This window comes from Aquila chrysaetos, chromosome 10, assembly GCF_900496995.4.
Source record: "Aquila chrysaetos chrysaetos chromosome 10, bAquChr1.4, whole genome shotgun sequence".
Lineage (NCBI taxonomy): Eukaryota > Metazoa > Chordata > Aves > Accipitriformes > Accipitridae > Aquila > Aquila chrysaetos.
In genome coordinates, this window is record NC_044013.1 from 20350524 (window position 1) to 20367687 (window position 17164).

Here is a 17164-nt window from a genome sequence, read left to right on the forward strand (position 1 = left end):
TCTCTTGTGCCATCTTACTGTTGCTGGTCAGGAAATTTTACTGAAATTCTTACTACTCTTATTAGAGTCACCACGGCTGGGTTTGTCTGTCTAAAGCATCTCCTAGATAAAAGGAATTTAGCATCACAGTTTTGGCATTTCTCACATTGCTTGGGCACGAGGAGTATGTCTTGGTCCCTTTTCAGCATGGCACTTGCAGAAGCCATGATGCTGTGAACTTCTCTCGACTCAGTGGTCATTGAATTCCTTGTAGAGAACATTGATCAGTCTCTTCCTGTTCTACAAAATATGTTATAATATTGCTTGCAAAGAGAAGGCAGGAATGAGGCCAAGAAAGGAAAAAAACCCACAAACAAAAACCAAAACAAACAAAAAAAACCCCCAAAACCCAAATGAAAACAAACCATGTTTCTTTCCTGCTGTTGCATTTGATTTGAGTTTAATAGCCAACGGGTGTATGTTAAATGTGTTTAATGTATATTTGCATCTTAAATCAGGGTCTGTTTTTCATTTTAGATTAATTTCTATGATGGGTCTCATCCCCCTTGTTCTAATTTTCTAAAATGTTTTCATTTCTGTCATTGCAGAGCAGAGAAGATTAGCAAAATACAGACTATACCTGGCTGTTTGGAGATTGCAGTTGATTGTGTTCCTTTGGAACATCCAAGTATGATTCCACTTTATAATTAATATTTAAATAGGACATTGACATAGGCTTTCCAGCCATAATTGCTGCCTTGAGACAGTTCTGGTAGAAGTGTCCATTGTTGTATAGAAAAACATATGCAGGGGAGTGCTCTTGATTTGTTTTCATTTAATCACACCATTCTTTGTTTCATCCTGTACCTGGCCAGATACACCCCAGCAATATGGAACACAACATGCTGAATCCACATGTGATGGAAGTCCAAGGACCACTTTTTGGTCTCTGAGGGATTAGGCCAAAGAGCTGAGTGGACTTCTGTAGCTTGAGGTTAATAGCCTTCCACTGTTGATGGGCTGTGATGCTCACATCCTCTGTGAATTAGCATGTGTGGGACATGCAGCATGTTTCAAGAATGCAGACTAGATGGAGGACTTCATTCAGAGGCCACTTTGGCATTAGCACAGCAACTGCTAAGATAGATACTTCTAACTGGATCCTTTTATCTCCTTTTAAATTTTCTGTTTCAAGGGCCACATCTTTGTGACTGATTGTTGCAAAAAGCTCAGGACCATTGAATTCCTCTGAAGTCTACCATCAAACATATTTATACCATCATCATATGATATCAGATAAAAAAATAGTTTCACTAACATTTCAAAAACAATTTTTACTTTTGAAATTAAAAGAAACTGGTAGCTCGGAGTGGGCAAAATGGTCCAAAGCAGCTTGGGTCTTGTACTGTTACTTGACTCGGTGGGCACTGTGGCCAAGTGAAAGTCTGGCTTTAAAGGGTGTGTGCTAGTAAAGTGCCCAGTTCCTGTGGAAAGTCAATGAAAATTCCCTCACGCTAAAGAGTAACAGCTTAAACATTTCTTTGGTATAGGGGAAATTTGTCTTACTCTGAGTAAGGCTGTAAAATAATTTAAAAACTGTACCAGAAAACTTCCATGCAGTAGGATTCATTAAAATCTCCATGAAACCTCTTCTTGACTTTAGCTAGCTCTGAAGGAAGCCTTGTAATAGCAGTAACCAGTTCTGTTATAACACCTCCTTCCCACCCAAAATAAGTCATGCTAGGCTAGTGCTAAAATCCTTTATTGCCAAGAAGAGCCACTGAAAAGCAAGTTGGCCAAAGAGCTTGTCAAGAATTTGCCGGTAGGATTGCGTCTCTAGGGACTGACACTACCCTGCCTCACATTAGTATCAATTTGCATTAGACAACAGAAGTAGATCTTATTTACTACAGCTACCACAAGAGCTGGAGCCAGTGGTGTATCAGGGGATGTTGTCTGACAGTGTTTAACCTGAAACAAAACTTTTGCCTTTTCTGCTGCATGGGGGGAAGCCAAACTTATGTAGCTCTAGCAAAGGGGAAGAGAGAAAAGGCTTCCTGAAGGTCCCACCTGTGCTGCGTGGTCCCTGCTTGTCGTTTGCACTTGGAAGGTTGGGGCTCTCAAGCTGGCAATAGGGCAGCGGGTACTGTTGCTGCTACCTCCCCTGCCTTCACCCGCTAAAATACCCGTTAACACCCCAAATTGTGAGGCTCCGTTCTTGTGGAGGGCAGTCACGGAGAGTAGCTTGTAGCCAAGAGCTATGTGGCTAGCAGCAAACTCTGCTGTTGCCTCCATGTGCATGTCTGTGCAATGGAAGCGAGGAACAGAGAGACGAGACCTTCACAACTGGCTGCAGGAGCCTTCATTTTCCAGCTGGCATCTTCCTGTTATTACTGCCTCTTCTCACACTCTACAGACTATCGCTGCTCTCCTATCTGAGCTATTGGTATTTTAAAACTTCATTTATTACTTACTCCCCTTTCTGTGTTCAGTTCAACACTCTATTTCCCTTTTCTAAAGGCTACTGGAAGTGCAGTGTGTGGAGGGCACAGAAGGACTTCTGCAGAGAGGCCTTAGCACTGCATTCTAATCCGTGGGTTAGTCCCTGGATTTCTCGAATGAAAAACAAGGTTAATGATGTTCAAAGTCAGACACAATCAAAATGCTTATAAATCAAGTTTGAGGGGCAGCTGGCCAAATTATAAGACACAACACATCCTTGTATTTTAAGATGGGCTGCCTGAGATTTGCCCAAATAGAAAGCTGCCCATCTTAGCTTTGTAGGCCAAGAGCAACGAGCAGAGTCTCCCAAGTACTGGGAATGTTAGTAGCAGAAAGCAAACTTCCAAAAGTCTGTATGTGACCCTGAGTATCTTCACTGACCAACAGAGGAATTTGCGTGATCATCTACAGGGGACTTGCTGGTGCTGGGGAGAATAAACCTTCCCAAGGTTTCTCTACAGCAGGTGGTGGTTGCTTCTGGCTGACAAATGCAAGTGCTTTAATTTAGCTGTTCCCTTTTAAAGCTGCTAATTTTGATTGGGAAAGACAAAAGTCTTAATGTATGGATCTTTCCAGCTTAATTCAGGAGCTATGTCTGTTGGCTGGCTGTACAAGTCAATTGGACACATTCATATTTTGGTGGGCAGCAGGCTGGGAAGAAAGTTTTTGGTGTCTATTTGAAAGAAAACAAAGAGAAACCACCCTGCCATAGCTGCTGTAGAGCCGCTTCTCCCCCACCTGCTTGGGCTGCAGAGGACCTGCACTATCCTGAAACTGGCAATTTCCTCTTGTGCTAGTTTAGAAGGAAGTAAAATTGGGCATCGTGTGTATGAGGGATCACCAGCTGGTTTTGGCTTCCTCACCACAAATTGGTAGGCTATTCCCGTGGGTTATTCTAGGGTTTGAGCAATGAATTTTTAGGCAGGACCTTCAAACTGCTTTTCCCAGAAATAGCTCGGGACACCCCTAAGTTGGTGACCCTTCTCAGCTGCTTTTGTGCAAACAGCCCTTGAGTTCTCCATGCTGAAGTTAAATGTCTCACTAATTTAATGGCACAGGCAGACAGAATATACTCTCTCTGTTTTTAATCTCTCCCTGTCTGGGTGACAGAGTGCTTATTATCATCTTCTGTTTCTTGATCTGATTTCAGTTATCCCAATTGCATCATATATTTAATCTAGTTCTGCACTACTTGTTTCTTCATTTCGTTTACTATGTTATTAGATAATAGAAAAACTTAAATGAGATATTGAGCTGTAAAATTAATTAGAAACAGCATCACTTCAGCATATTCTGTTGAAACTGTCCATATAACAATGGTGCTATTATGCCATGAAATGCTATCAAATACTCTATGTGTCAAAAGAGGTTTTCAGTGCTGTGCTGTTTAACTCAAGTGAGATAAACCATTTAAGGATGATATATTGTAATTGCTCTGAGGTAACCTGAATGCAATTTAAGGCAGGATTTGACCTGTTGCATCTCAGCATTACTTATTCCTTGCAAGTTCAGGCAGGATTTTACTTGTTCCATCTCAATATTACTTATTCTTAGTAGTAAGACTGTAAAAATAAACATAATATGTGATGGTTTTCTTTTCTGTTCTTTTGAAGACTGTGTAACTTCATCTTTTATTCCAATCAAGCCATTTAATGATATAAAGGAACATCAACCTACAGTGGAAGTTGAGGAATTTGTACAGGAATCAACAAAATATTCTCGACCTTACAGAGTATACAAGAACCAAATATACATATATCCAAAACACCTCAAGTATGATAGCCAAAAATACTTCAACAAGGTACAGTATGTGACCAATTCAGGCCAACATTGGGTAGTAGTGTACTGCATGAGCTCTCATTGAAATAAAGGAGTAGTCATCATAAAGGAGGGGAAACTGGAGATGCAAGTCACTGACTTGGCTTTTGGTCTTTCTCCATTTTTGCAGTCATAAAACATTGGCCCAATTTTAATTAAACGAATCTATGTATTAATTTTAAGTTGCATCAGTGATTCAAAGAGTGATAATGTGGTAATAGCTTTTTCACAATTTTCAGAAGGGCTGCATTTTAATGAAATTATGTGTGCAGATAAAATTAACATGGATAATATTTGTAGTTCTTAAATGAAACTTGAATACTATGTGCGTTTTCGTGGTGATTGAAAATTAATGAAGGACCAGACAAGGTAAGTGCTGGTCACTTTAAAATCTGCTTCTACACAGTCAGTTTGAGGCCTGGCTTGCATTTTGCCAGTTCTTCTTGGAAATATTATTTTTAATGATATGACTGTGACTTAAAGGCATTTTAAATGTTGATACACCAACTGCATGTTTCTCCTAGATTTTGAAAAGAGCTTATTTCAGCCCTTATAGTTTGACTGTTTTTATGGGTACCCTATTTCTGATCTAAATTTTAATACGTTCCTGTCTTTTCAGGCACGGAATATAACAGTGTGCATTGAATTTAAAAGCTCTGATGAAGAAGGAGCGAAGCCATTGAAGGTGAGCCACAACAAGAGTATATTCAGAGAACAATCTTTTTGAGGACATTACTTATAAAACCCAGGAACCAGGGCTATGCTAACCCGGAACAATTAAAGAGTGAATGTTGTCATGCATCCTTCTACATTTGCACTGTAGTTCTCTTTGATCCCAGGTGGCCCTAGTGATGGCACCTCACAGTGCCATTTTGCAGTGCTGGCTTTCTGACTGGTGGAAGGGAAAGAAGACCATAATAGAAAGCTTAACCATTTTTTACAGTGCAACTTGCTTATTCTAAAATTTACTGGTTACTGTACATTTCTCACTTACCTCAGGACACTTGATTGAAAAGAGCGAGGCACGAAATTAGAAGAATCTTAGACTTAATTTTGCTATTGACCAAGGGCTATTGCATAGTATTGTTGTACTGTAGTTTCCCCACCAATAAATAAAGTTGCCATCACTCAGTAATCAAGAGCCTCCAGACTGGACTCTGCCAGGGAGGAGATTGTTAACTGGTGTAGCTTTTATAACACTGAAAAGTCAGTGAAGGCATTGTATTGTGTATTGAACTGCATGAAAGTGAAATAGCTTTTGTAAAGCTTTTTGCAGAAAACTCTGAAATTGATAACGGCAAGGAAGAAGTCTAAGGAGTCTGCATTGCTTAGTACAATGTAGGGTAATTTTCACAGAATCAGTGGACTTTTACTGGAAGTGTGTATAAAAAATTGCAGGTTTGAGCACTTAAAATATTTCTTTTAATATGTGATCAAAGTAATTATCAATCTTCCATGATACTGTTTTCAATGTACATGCATATTAGATATACCAAGACTAGTATAATCAGCAGAATTTCACAATGTAATTAAAGCATGTTACTTTTATCAGTGTATTTATGGGAAGCCAGGTGGACCATTATTTACAACAGCAGCCTACACCGCTGTGCTACATCATTCCCAGAACCCTGATTTCTATGATGAGGTCAGTCTGCTTTTTCTTTCATTAAATGTCTGCCAATCCCACATGTTTGCCAATGAGACAGAAAAATATGTGTAAAGAATACTTCTGTTACAATTGCTTGTGTATCTGGATGGGCCTGTGTTACGTAGATTTACATACAGTCTCACATTTTGGGTTTTGTTCTTAATTCAACTCAGTGAAGCCTTTGTTTTGTAAGATGTTCTGAGTACAGTTAAGATACTGTAGAATTAATTAGGAACAGTCTAGCTCTCTAAAATGCACGCCTGGATTACATTAAGGGTCCAGCTGCATCTCTGAATTTAATGGAAACAGTAAATATGATGAAGGGTGGAGCCAAATGTCAGAAAAAATCCCTCTCTGAGATATAAGATCTGCATTGGGGCATTTTTATTGATCCAGTGGTCTGAACAGAATGTACAGGGATGTGCAGTGGCTGCAGCAAGTCATTTAGCTGGTGCCTTTGAAGATGCAGCTATGGAATAGAGTTCATACGTTGGCCTTTGCCAAATGTTAGTTGCACATGCATCTTTACATTTCACCAACACCAAGTATTGATTCCCCAGGCTTTCTGCAGGTGAACTTAATTTCACCCCTTCAGTGACTAGGGTGTTTGATGGCCTGTGAATGTCACGTGTCTGTTCTGGATTTTCCACTACTGCTCTATGTGTAGCAATAAGGCTGGCAAATAGCGTTAGTATATAGCCAGCGTTTTCCAAATTGTTGGCTTGATCTTGGAAAAACTTCCTTTTTCAGTTAAAATTTACTTTGATAAAATGGCAGAGGCAAGACTAGCAGATAATGTACAACTACATGTGAAGTATGAGGTGGAACTTAAAGCATTACATCTTCAGAGATCTTGAACCCTCTGCTACTCCTTTGTGAGCAGTGTTTTGGGTTTTAACACATCGGAAAATGTCCTTCATGTGATGCTAGTGAGCCATCTGGTTTGGGCAGATTACTTTCAACTTGAACAAAGAGCTGAATTTGGATCTTAATAGCTGATTTGGCTGGGAGAGGTATGCACCTGTCCTAAATGTTCCTAGTACAGCAAGTGCAGTCTTTAAAAGAATGTAGTATGTTATCAAGAAAGTTGTCTTAATCTCCATGTTTGAATGCCCAATTCATATCTATGTTTATGGTATTAGATTCTTACCCATAATCTGATTTAACACTGGAAGCATTTATCAACAATTTCTAAACCTTGCTTTAAGCAGAGGATTAGCTTGGATAAACTTTATCATAGCTCACAAGGGCAAGGGGTCCTTTTTGTTAGTTCCTATGGTAGCATGTTTTGATTACTTTGTATTTTTATTCCAATAGGTTTATAATACCTCAGACCCACTCTGTAGGGATTCATGGATGACATGGTATGGGATTTAAGACTGAGCAGAAGTCATAAATAAAAGTTTATTTTCATGTCAGCCATTATTACTTGGTCTACGCCATGAAATGATGATGAAGCAGTAGCAGAGATGTCATTTTAGTTTTTGGTTTGATCATCCTGAAAATATGAGAATGGTGATGGCTATTTAAGGCTGCTAGAGTGCAGGTGATCACTTGTAAGCAGGGTCCATCACTCTTTAGTTCTGTCCTCTTTCATCTTACACTCTTTCATCATAAATGCAAATATTCATCCACAAGACAGAGAGGAAAAAAGCTGTTTTAAGTAAAAGTGATGGATGATCATGCTAAACAATTTCCTTGAGAGAGCATCTATTACTCATGCAGACAAACATTACCCAGTAAAGGCAGGCTGTACTTAGGTCTCTGTGTAGAGAGAGATGTCACTCATTTAGACCATCTCTGATGCCTGATTTAACCGATTTTTAAACTAAAGTGAGGTGTCACATTTTACATTTCAGGTGAAAATTGAACTTCCCACTCAACTCCATAAGAAACACCACATTCTGTTTTCATTTTATCATGTCACCTGTGACATAAATGCAAAAGCTAATGCCAAAAAGAAAGAGGCTCTGGAAACACCAGGTACCTGTAGTAGAATTACTTTCAATTATAAATATAAATGATGTACATTCAAATAAGGATTGAAGAATTTCTGGCTGGATATTACTGTCTTCCTTTTGAACTTGAGAAGCTTGTTTTTCCAAAGAGTCATATCTATTTGTTCTTGTGCGCAGTGGGATACGCATGGCTGCCTTTGTTGAAAGAAGCCCAGTTAGCTTCCCAAGAATACAATGTGCCAGTGGCAAGCAGTCTGCCTCCCAATTACTTGAGCCTTCAAGAACCAACCAGTGGAAAGGTATTAATTCATACTTTCATATTATTCAAATGGCGCAGAGCATTTATTTGCAGATGTTTCACATGAGATCAGATTTGCATTTGCACTTACCTGTAAGTGTAAATGATAAATAGGGTATCTGTTTTAGAATATTCATGTGCATATAATTGAGTATATGAAATAATATATGTACCACTGGACTGAGAGTCATATGTTGCCGATTCACAGGTGTATATGGAAAAAGTGTATTTTATAACCGCGTATTCTACAATATCACACCTAACTTCTCCAAAATGTGAATGAGTGTGATCAAAAATAACTCTTTTCACAAACTTGGGTCATATGACATTCATTCTCCAGCTGATGTGATCCACGATCATGATTCATTCTCCAGTTTTGTGGTGTGATATCACATTTTCCTACTGATCCTCTCCAGTTTGGATTATTTCTGCCTCCTTTTGTTTGTTTTACTGTTGTCATGAGGACAGTGTGGGGCAGTGATCTGGTCCCTTGAATGATAATGTTCATGGACTTGTGCTGAAAAGTGGGTTTGTATTGCAATAATTCTGCGGTTGTGAAAGCACAGTAGCCAGCACAGTTCATGCACATGCATATGCAAAGCTATGCGGTGAAAATTTGATGCAGACTTGAATAAGTAGGAAATGAGTGGGAAAATTTTTGTTTTGTTTTGTTTCGGTTTTGTTTTAATAGCAGATCGGCTGTGATGTAAAATGGGTAGATAGTGGGAAACCACTTTTCAAAGTCTCTACTTTTGTTGTATCCACAGTAAATACTCAGGTAAGCCAAATTTCCTTTTTGCTCTGTTACCTGCTTACAAAGAAAAAGTGTCAAGGAATGTCTGAAAGACATTTTAAAATATTGTACAAATTTGTTTCTCTAACATTTAAAGGTTATTTGAATGTGGAACGGCAAGATGGCAATGATGGAATACACACTTTAAGGAAAAATATAAATTATTTAAGATTATACTAACAGAAAAATCGTGGAATATCAGTTTAAACAGCAAGAAAATAAATTATGAGCACTAGGAAGAAAAAAAAAAAATCTGGCCTTTGAAATCCCTTAGACTGTGAAGAAAAAATTAATTGCTCACAACACTGAAAAAAGAGTGGCCAAAGCACCTAGAAATAAGTTGTATATAGCAAGCTGTGCTGGCCAATGGGTTGGGCTCAATAAGTTGATCTGTCTTTCTGTGTTTTATGCCTAAGGTGGTAGGGACCAAGTGTGTGTTTTGGTATCAGAGGTGATTGCTCTAACCAATTTATGGAACTGAATTCTAATCCTTTATATAATATACGTTAATGTAAATGTTTATCATTTTAGGATCTATACCTGAATAACTTTTTTCATCAGTGCCAAGAAAGGGAAAAGGATCTATCTCAGCCTCCTACCTCAAACTTTATCAATTCTTGTAAGGTAAAGTAACCTGCAGCTTGAACTGTGCTATAAAATTATATTAGGGCTTTCTCTCAACTAATCCATCACTGCATAATTCTAAACATGGCATAGACTTACCAGGAGGCAACGGGTCCATGACTCCAGTTAAACTTACTGGATGTGACAGATGCATTACTGGTCACAGAGCTGTCTCCCATCCCTTCTTATTTAGAGCATGGCTGCATCTGCCCCATCAACTTTGATAATCCAGCCTATGCCAAGCCTCAAATCCTGTTAAAGGATGGTGTCACGTTGTTCTAGGAATGTCTGGGAAAAAGAGCTGTAGCCTGTAGAGCTGCAGTATTCCTGCTAGTCCTCTCTTGCCTCAGATACATTGTATGTTTACCTCCTACTTGGTGCTCTGTACGTTTACTGTAACCACCTGAATGCTATCCAGAGGGCTGTTTAGGGCATTTTGCATGTATAAGTCAAGGGTGCTCATTGCCTGTCAAGTTCTGAAATCAGAAAGAACATACCCTTTCTGTAGAGATGAAACAAATAAGCCAGAACTGCATTAAGTGTGACTGTATTCAGTAGAAGTCAAAAGCTGTGACAAAGAGGGAGTATAGCAAGCAAATTAGAAGAGCAGCAGGTAAATGTAGGGCCATGATTCTTTACCTGTTCATGAATGGTGAAATTCAGAGTTCTTGCTTTGCAATCTGCTTACTGAACTTCAACAGGAAGATAAGCAAGAGGACTGAAGGGTAGCTGTGACACTGTTCCACAGTACTAGCTCTAAAACATCATACATGTGACTTTTATTTATTATTTTTCCTTTTAGCAGTCTGTAAAATCAAATAGGTATTTTGGGGTTTAGATGTTACTGTCATGTAGGTGCTTTCCCCCTTTCCTTTGTTGTTAATGTTTTTCTGTTTAAGTGTACCTTAATCAGATTTTATAAAGCTGCTTGGGAAGAAATGTTTGCTTTAATAAGCAAACAGTAAGTTGCAATAAATCATACCAGTTCTCCGGGCAAGTCCCTAAAGGTGGATACTACTTCTGTTGATAAATGCAGGTAGACCTGAAAGGAGTTGCTTTGTTTTTAAATACTGTCTTAATTTAAAGAAATGATTAAGGGAGGTTTTCAAAAATCAAAGCATCAGTGTTATTTAGAGGTTATACCCCTACAGAATGAAGCCCTTAACTATTAATTTTTGGGAAACCATTGAGCATATTCGACAAAGTTTAGGAATCCATAAAAGCTTCACAACTTTATGGACAGTAAGTCAGTTACCTAAACTACCAGAATTGCACTGTTCTTTATTTGTTGTTTATAGTTTACCTTTTAAAAAGACTTCAGTAATTTTATTAGAAAGTAGAAACAATGTTGTATGCGACACGGGATCGACTGTGCAATATAGCCAGGGAATAAGTAATTTTCCCCAGAATATTTTGCTTTTATTTATAAATCACTAACACCTTTGAAGAAATTCTGGAATTATTTGGAAATGACTGAAATTTAAAAAAATAGGAGGAATTCAAAGGAGGGTTTTTTTAATTAAAAGTTCAATATCCTCCTTGATCAGAGAAGATAATATAATGTCAGTCCAGTCAGGTTAGAGTGTCAACACTACTTTTTACCAACATGCTTTTAACATAAGTATTTTAGTTACAACAAGTTCAGTTTATCAGCTCTCTGCATAAAAAGAATGAGTTTTCCTAAAAATATTAGGAATTGCATGTCTTGAAAATAGTAATTAAGTTCTTCTATTGCTCTTACATATGTATCCTTAATGAAATATGAAAATTGGTTTTGGTTTCTCTCTTGCTTTCTTCCCTCCTCCCCTGCCTCCTTAAGTCAGAGTAGAGCAAAATATTGGAATTCTGAAATTTAGACAATACCTACAGTTGTGTTGATGGTCATATTTAAAACAAAATCCATGGGCAACCGGTCCTCTACTTATTTGTCCTGTTTTCCTACTGCTATTACACCAGTGGCTGCACTGCATTTTACCTGCCGAAGCAGGAAAGCAAGTAATCGGCTTTCATTGCTCATGTTGGATTTCATTGCATTTTCTTTCTTACATCCATTACAGAATTTGCTGAGGATTGAGAAGATCCATGTAATTATGAATTTTCTTCCTGTAGTCCTGAATCAACTCTTCTGGGTTTTGGTGCAAAACAGTGATGATGAAGTTACAACAGCTGTTACCAGGTATCTGAGTATTTTCTGTATGAGGAGAAGAATTCACTCTGGAGTGCAAATGTTAGTCCAATTATAGCTGCTCTTACAAACGCTGACTATGACATTTAGACTTCAGTGGGTGAGAATGCTTGCTTCCCCCTTAACACACAGCTCTGCAAAATAATGCATAGAAGAGCATGGTATCACGTGGCTGACTGAAACCAACTAGGAAATCATTGACCATGGTGGATGTGTCTCTGTACCCTGAGGCAATCATAGGTAAAGGTCTCATTCTTAAGGAGCTAAGTGTTTCCTAACAAAGTTGAGTATCAATTTTGCTTTATGTTTGGGTCTGAGGATGTGGAGTTCAGCATAGGAAGAGCTTAGCATCTTGCAACGTCCAATGCAGAGTCAAACAACCAGGTCACACTGTTCTGGAGCATTTTTTAATTAGAGTGTATCAGCAATAACTGAAGAGCAATGGAAGCATTTTCCAGTGAGCAGGCAAACAGCTGGAATGATTTGCCAAGTCTCTCATCCCTCACATAACAAAATTGTCTTTATTGATGCTGTTAATCAGGGCAGCAGGAAAAAAAAATGCTGGAGAGATTATTGTTGGTCTCGGCAGGAGGACAAAAAGTTGCATTGCATTTTCTTTTGGCCGTAACGGTGTTTTTGTTGTACTTGCCAGTAGCTAAACATGGGGACTACTGTACAGCTAATAGGAGAAAATGACCACTGTCCTCAGGAGCCCTGTTAGACTAATCTGCTGCCAGTATTTCTTTCTTTCCACAGATTGTTCTTCAGAATTAGTTCCTGAAGAAAGGTTAATTAGGAAAACTTAAAGAAGCAAGGAAGCAGAATTCCTCATCTTAGCGTTGGAAAGCTAAAGTTTCAATATCCCTTATCAAAGGATCATGGCACCTTGCAGGGCAAAGTCTAGTTTTACCACGGCTAGGCACTAGGATTAGAAGAACGTTTCCTTGTAAACGTGTGTGATTTCATCACTGCATACTGTTTTCAAAGGGAGAGGGGTTGTTGGACCGTTTTTTCAGCACCCCTTTATGGCCAACAAATCAATTGATGTTGAGGCTAGATAGGATGAAGAATTGTGTCCCAGGCTAGAATTTCAGTATCAGTTAAATGACTGGAAAAGTAATGCTATATAAGAAGCAGCTGTTTAAAAAATCGTTTTAATGATTAGATGGAAAAATGGAAGGATGTTAATTTTTTCATGCTTCAGATTTGGACTATACAACCACCTGGCCAAAAAAAGAAAAGAAGGATTCTCAGTCTTTCTCTGTATGTGTGGTAGCTTTTGTGCTGGTAGAGTTGATGTCAACAGCAATATGCATGTCTGCTGTGTGTGCCATTCATTGATGTGTCCTATATATACACATATTGTATTTTGTTGTGAATAGCTTGAAGCAGCTTGTGTTAAACATATTAAAAGCAACAACAACAGAATGAGAGCATAGATTAGCTTATGTGCTGGGGAGAAAACATTATTCCTTTTATACTCTTTCATGGTTTTTTACTTGTCTGGGGGCCCAGTCATGTCATCATTTCTCTGTCTCATCTTTGCCAGAACTCGTTTCAATTTCAAATCAGAATAAAGGCTGAAGGATCGGAATAGGCACAACTAATTTTGTCATAGCTTTTGTGTTTTGCTACAAGTTTTACTTCTCCTACTAACAGCAAGAAATGAGATATATGAAAAATACTGACTTAAAAGAATTACAAAGCTGTTGAATCCAATAATAAGAATTGGCAGAAAACACTCAAATCACCAAGCTAGTCAAAATGACTACTTGTATGTGGACCACAGTCAGGCATATTAATAATCCATTTTAGTCATACTGTTATTATGCATACCCCTGAATTTGAGATATGGTTCACTAATTTTTGATATTTGAGAATCATGAACTGTTTCCTCCCCATTCTTTTAACATAAGATCATAAAATTGCAGAGTCTTTTCTATATTAAGTATTCTGAAAAAATGAGATCCCAATAATCAAGAGGAAATGTCATGGTTAAGTTGAAGAAGACTTCTTGCTCGGACTTTTGTTTTCTGAAACAGGATGATCTCAAAGATGGCCCATGTACAAATTGAAGAGAAAACTTTGCTGAAACACTTTGTCTCAGGTAGTGCCTTCTCTGCTGTTAGTAAAAGCTCAGGTTGTGAGAGTGGGTGCTGGCATGACCCAGGCAATTTTCTTCTATGTCGCTGATCACCAAGCTGATCTGCAGAAGCTCCGAGCATCTATTGTTGCACCAAGTGTCCAGCCTCTCTCTGCTGCGCAGTAACGAGAGGGTGCTGTGCTCAGCCTTTTGTTCCCCAGCGCTTCGGCACTCAGGCTCGGCCTGAGTCCGAGGTTATGGGCAAACAGTGCAGGAGAGGGGCATGCTCGGGCTTGAGCCTAGGCTTGTATTTGTCTTTGATTAACAGTGCCATCATAAGCAAGTGCTATCAGAGCTTTATAGAATTACCAGGATCTGAGAGAACCTGACAAGTATCACTGCCACAGAAAGATGCTCTTGCTTCTCTGTTTGATTAACATTATCTAATTTTCCTTATTCCTAATCATCTAAGGTCTGTATAAGCTTTAGTTAGTTAATAGTTCTCTTTTGTTGTAATGTTAGTACAGTTATAATCATTAAAGCTGGCCGAATGCATAAATAACAGCACAATCCATGCAAGCAGAGGGCTCAAGGAGTAACTGTTTTTTCCCAGTGGGACAGTGTCTGCACATGCTATTCATCATTTGGATCACATCCCTCGTGGACTGTTTTAAATGAGGGTACAATAACAGAACAGTGTGATGTATCAGATAGACTTTCTCTGCCTTATGACACAAACCAGCTCAATTTTTAATTTTTTTTTTTTTTTTTAATCTTGCAGGGTTCTTACTAACATTATCGCTAAGTGCCATGAAGAACAACTAGACAACTGCATCAATTCTTATGTGACGGTATGATTGCTGTTATACTGTTAACTATTTGACTATTGGGGGGGGGGGGGGGGGGAGGTTGGTTTTTGTGCGATTTTTTCCTGTTTACTCTTAGCTGTACTTGTTTGTAGCTTTCTCTGCATTTGCATCATAGCTTTCTGCCACTGGTAGGCTGGGTGGCTGGTTAGGAAGCTAACATAAGATTTTGAAGAGGCTGAGTCAGTTCTCCTCCTCTGCCACAAGTTTCTTGTGTCACCTTGAACAAATTACACTGCCTCTCTGTGCTTTAAGGACATCCTGTAGAGCAGGGACACTCCATGGAGTGTCCTTCTCCACCAAACTCAGCTGCATCCTGGCTCGCAACCTTACTCCGTTGAGGACAAAGGGCTGCTCGTGTTTCCTCTGCATGGTGCAGCTTGCTTTCCATAGGACATCAAGTTGAGCAAGCACAGGAGGAGGAAGCTGCAGTGCACTCTTAAAGGGTACTGGGATGGGGGAGGGACAATTCCCCATACTCAGCTGATGACTAGAGCTTACTTATATTTTAGAAGTAAGACCTAGTGCAAATGCACTTCCACTGAGCTTCTAGGAGCGTAGGCTTAGCATCAGTCTTTGTGAAATAGTGTTAAGCTGAGAATTTCCCACCCTGCAGGGTTTGAGAGGAGGGAAGGGGGAGATAAATACATGAAAGATCATGAAGCCTCAGCTAGATAGATACCAGTAAGAGACATTTAATGTAGTTTGCTCGCAGTTTGCAGCATTCCTCTTGACTGTGGTGGGATTTATCACTTCAAAATGTCTGGCTGTCTGTATTATACATTTATGGAGTTGCCCTCATTGTAGTTGAAAGGTATCCACAGCTGGTAATTTTATGGAAGAGGTACTTCTGGGTGCTCTTCATGGTTGCAGGATAGCTGTATGTTTCTTAGAAAGCTATAGCTTTTTAACTAAGCTTTTGATTATTTTCTTAAGTCATGATTTTACTTTCAAGATCCTGTGTCTTTGCATGTGCTATTGTGCATAAATTCTTTTCTCATCTGTGGAGTTCAGATTCTTGTAACTGTTCCCTGTTTACTAAGGTTTTTTCACCCGTTATTGTTTTGAAGAAGAGGGTATATATATAATATATATGGATATGTTCTGTGTATGGAATTTGATTCCAGGCAAACTGTAGTATTACTTAAAAAGCCAAAGGAGTGGCCTCTTTGAAGATGATCTCCTTATTATCTGTATCAATTGAATATCCATTAAATGAGTATGAATAATGCTATGGGCCAGCAAGTATCTCTTCAATAGTATATTTGGGTAACAGCTTTATAAGCTGAGAATTTTATGAACAGCATGTTTTTAAGTAGAAGAATACATTAACTGCTGTTACGGGCATGGGCAGAAAAATTAATAGACGAACCTCATTTAAGGCTGTTACACTGGGTTTTTTTTTCCATTCGCTTGCCTTTTTTTTTTTTCCTCCCTTTTAATTGCGGGGGAGGGGGCTGGAAAATTTTGTTTGAGTCTTACTAGATGAATCAGTAATGAGTAAGTTGTAATATCTTTGAGTGTTATATTTATTAACTTATTTGTGTATTTCAAATAGCAGCATAGAGGAGAATTGCAGGTTGTTAGAAGAATTGAAGTAGACATTGCCATCACTTTGTCTCTTGGCCTGCTCTGGTTCAGTGGTGACAGAACTACTGGAGGTCATGATAGCAATGAGAGATCCCCCACAGTCATGGAAAGAAGCTATGAGTGACAAATGTCTGTATGGGCTTCTGGCTGTAATGATATTCTGATTCACTGTGCAACAAGTAGTTTTCATAACATACATTTTATTTGTGGATTATGACTAATATATGTGACATAAGTTGGGGGGGGGTAAATTAACTTTAGGAATAAAGTGAAAGCAAATACATTCCTGATGAACGCAGAAACCTTAGCATGTTCATGGGTAGAATAATGAAAAAATGGTAGGAATTAGGTTACTAAATGGGAAAACTGTTTTAATTTCAGTGTTGACAACTGTTGCTTGATATTTCTATGGTATGGATTTACTTTCATACTGCAGAAAAGTATGTGTTTACAGGTGATGCATCTCAGCATCTTAGTAGTCAAATTTTAGTCTCAAGTGCTCTGATTTAAGCATAGAGGAATTCTGCTGAGGTCCAGCAGAACTATTCAGGCTCCAAAATAAATAACCTATGTAACATTTAAATGTAGTTAATTAAATGGGTATTAACACCTCTTCTACTCAATAACTTTTCAAAATTGCAATAGACACCTATTGTGGCTAAATATCTTTGAAATAACAGGTGATTATTAGGCCACACCAGAAGTTCATTTAGCCTGTTTTCCCATTTCCAGCAGCAGCCAAAGCCAATAACTGTTAATCTCTCTTGCCCATCTGTAAGGAAATGAATACCTACTTTAGAAATGCTGTTTTGGGAATAAG

The 17164-nt window shown here is 38.6% G+C and overlaps 1 protein-coding gene across 17 annotated transcripts in view; it reads left to right on the plus strand.

Annotated features, from left to right (window-relative positions):
• The window catches only part of DOCK10 (dedicator of cytokinesis 10), a 138129-nt gene that overhangs the window by 78474 nt on the left and 42491 nt on the right, over positions 1-17164 (plus strand). For 14 of the 17 annotated variants that reach the window (XM_030028583.2, XM_030028584.2, XM_030028574.2 and 11 more), the window contains exons 16-25: positions 588-667; positions 4095-4282; positions 4919-4984; positions 5852-5944; positions 7807-7930; positions 8083-8204; positions 8895-8981; positions 9528-9620; positions 11678-11796; positions 14670-14739. In XM_030028583.2, coding sequence (XP_029884443.1) covers positions 588-667; positions 4095-4282; positions 4919-4984; positions 5852-5944; positions 7807-7930; positions 8083-8204; positions 8895-8981; positions 9528-9620; positions 11678-11796; positions 14670-14739 — 1042 coding nt within the window. The remainder of the gene's footprint in view (positions 1-587; positions 668-4094; positions 4283-4918; positions 4985-5851; positions 5945-7806; positions 7931-8082; positions 8205-8894; positions 8982-9527; positions 9621-11677; positions 11797-14669; positions 14740-17164) is intronic. The other 3 variants (XM_041126793.1, XM_030028571.2, XM_041126791.1) reach the window with 1 other exon arrangement.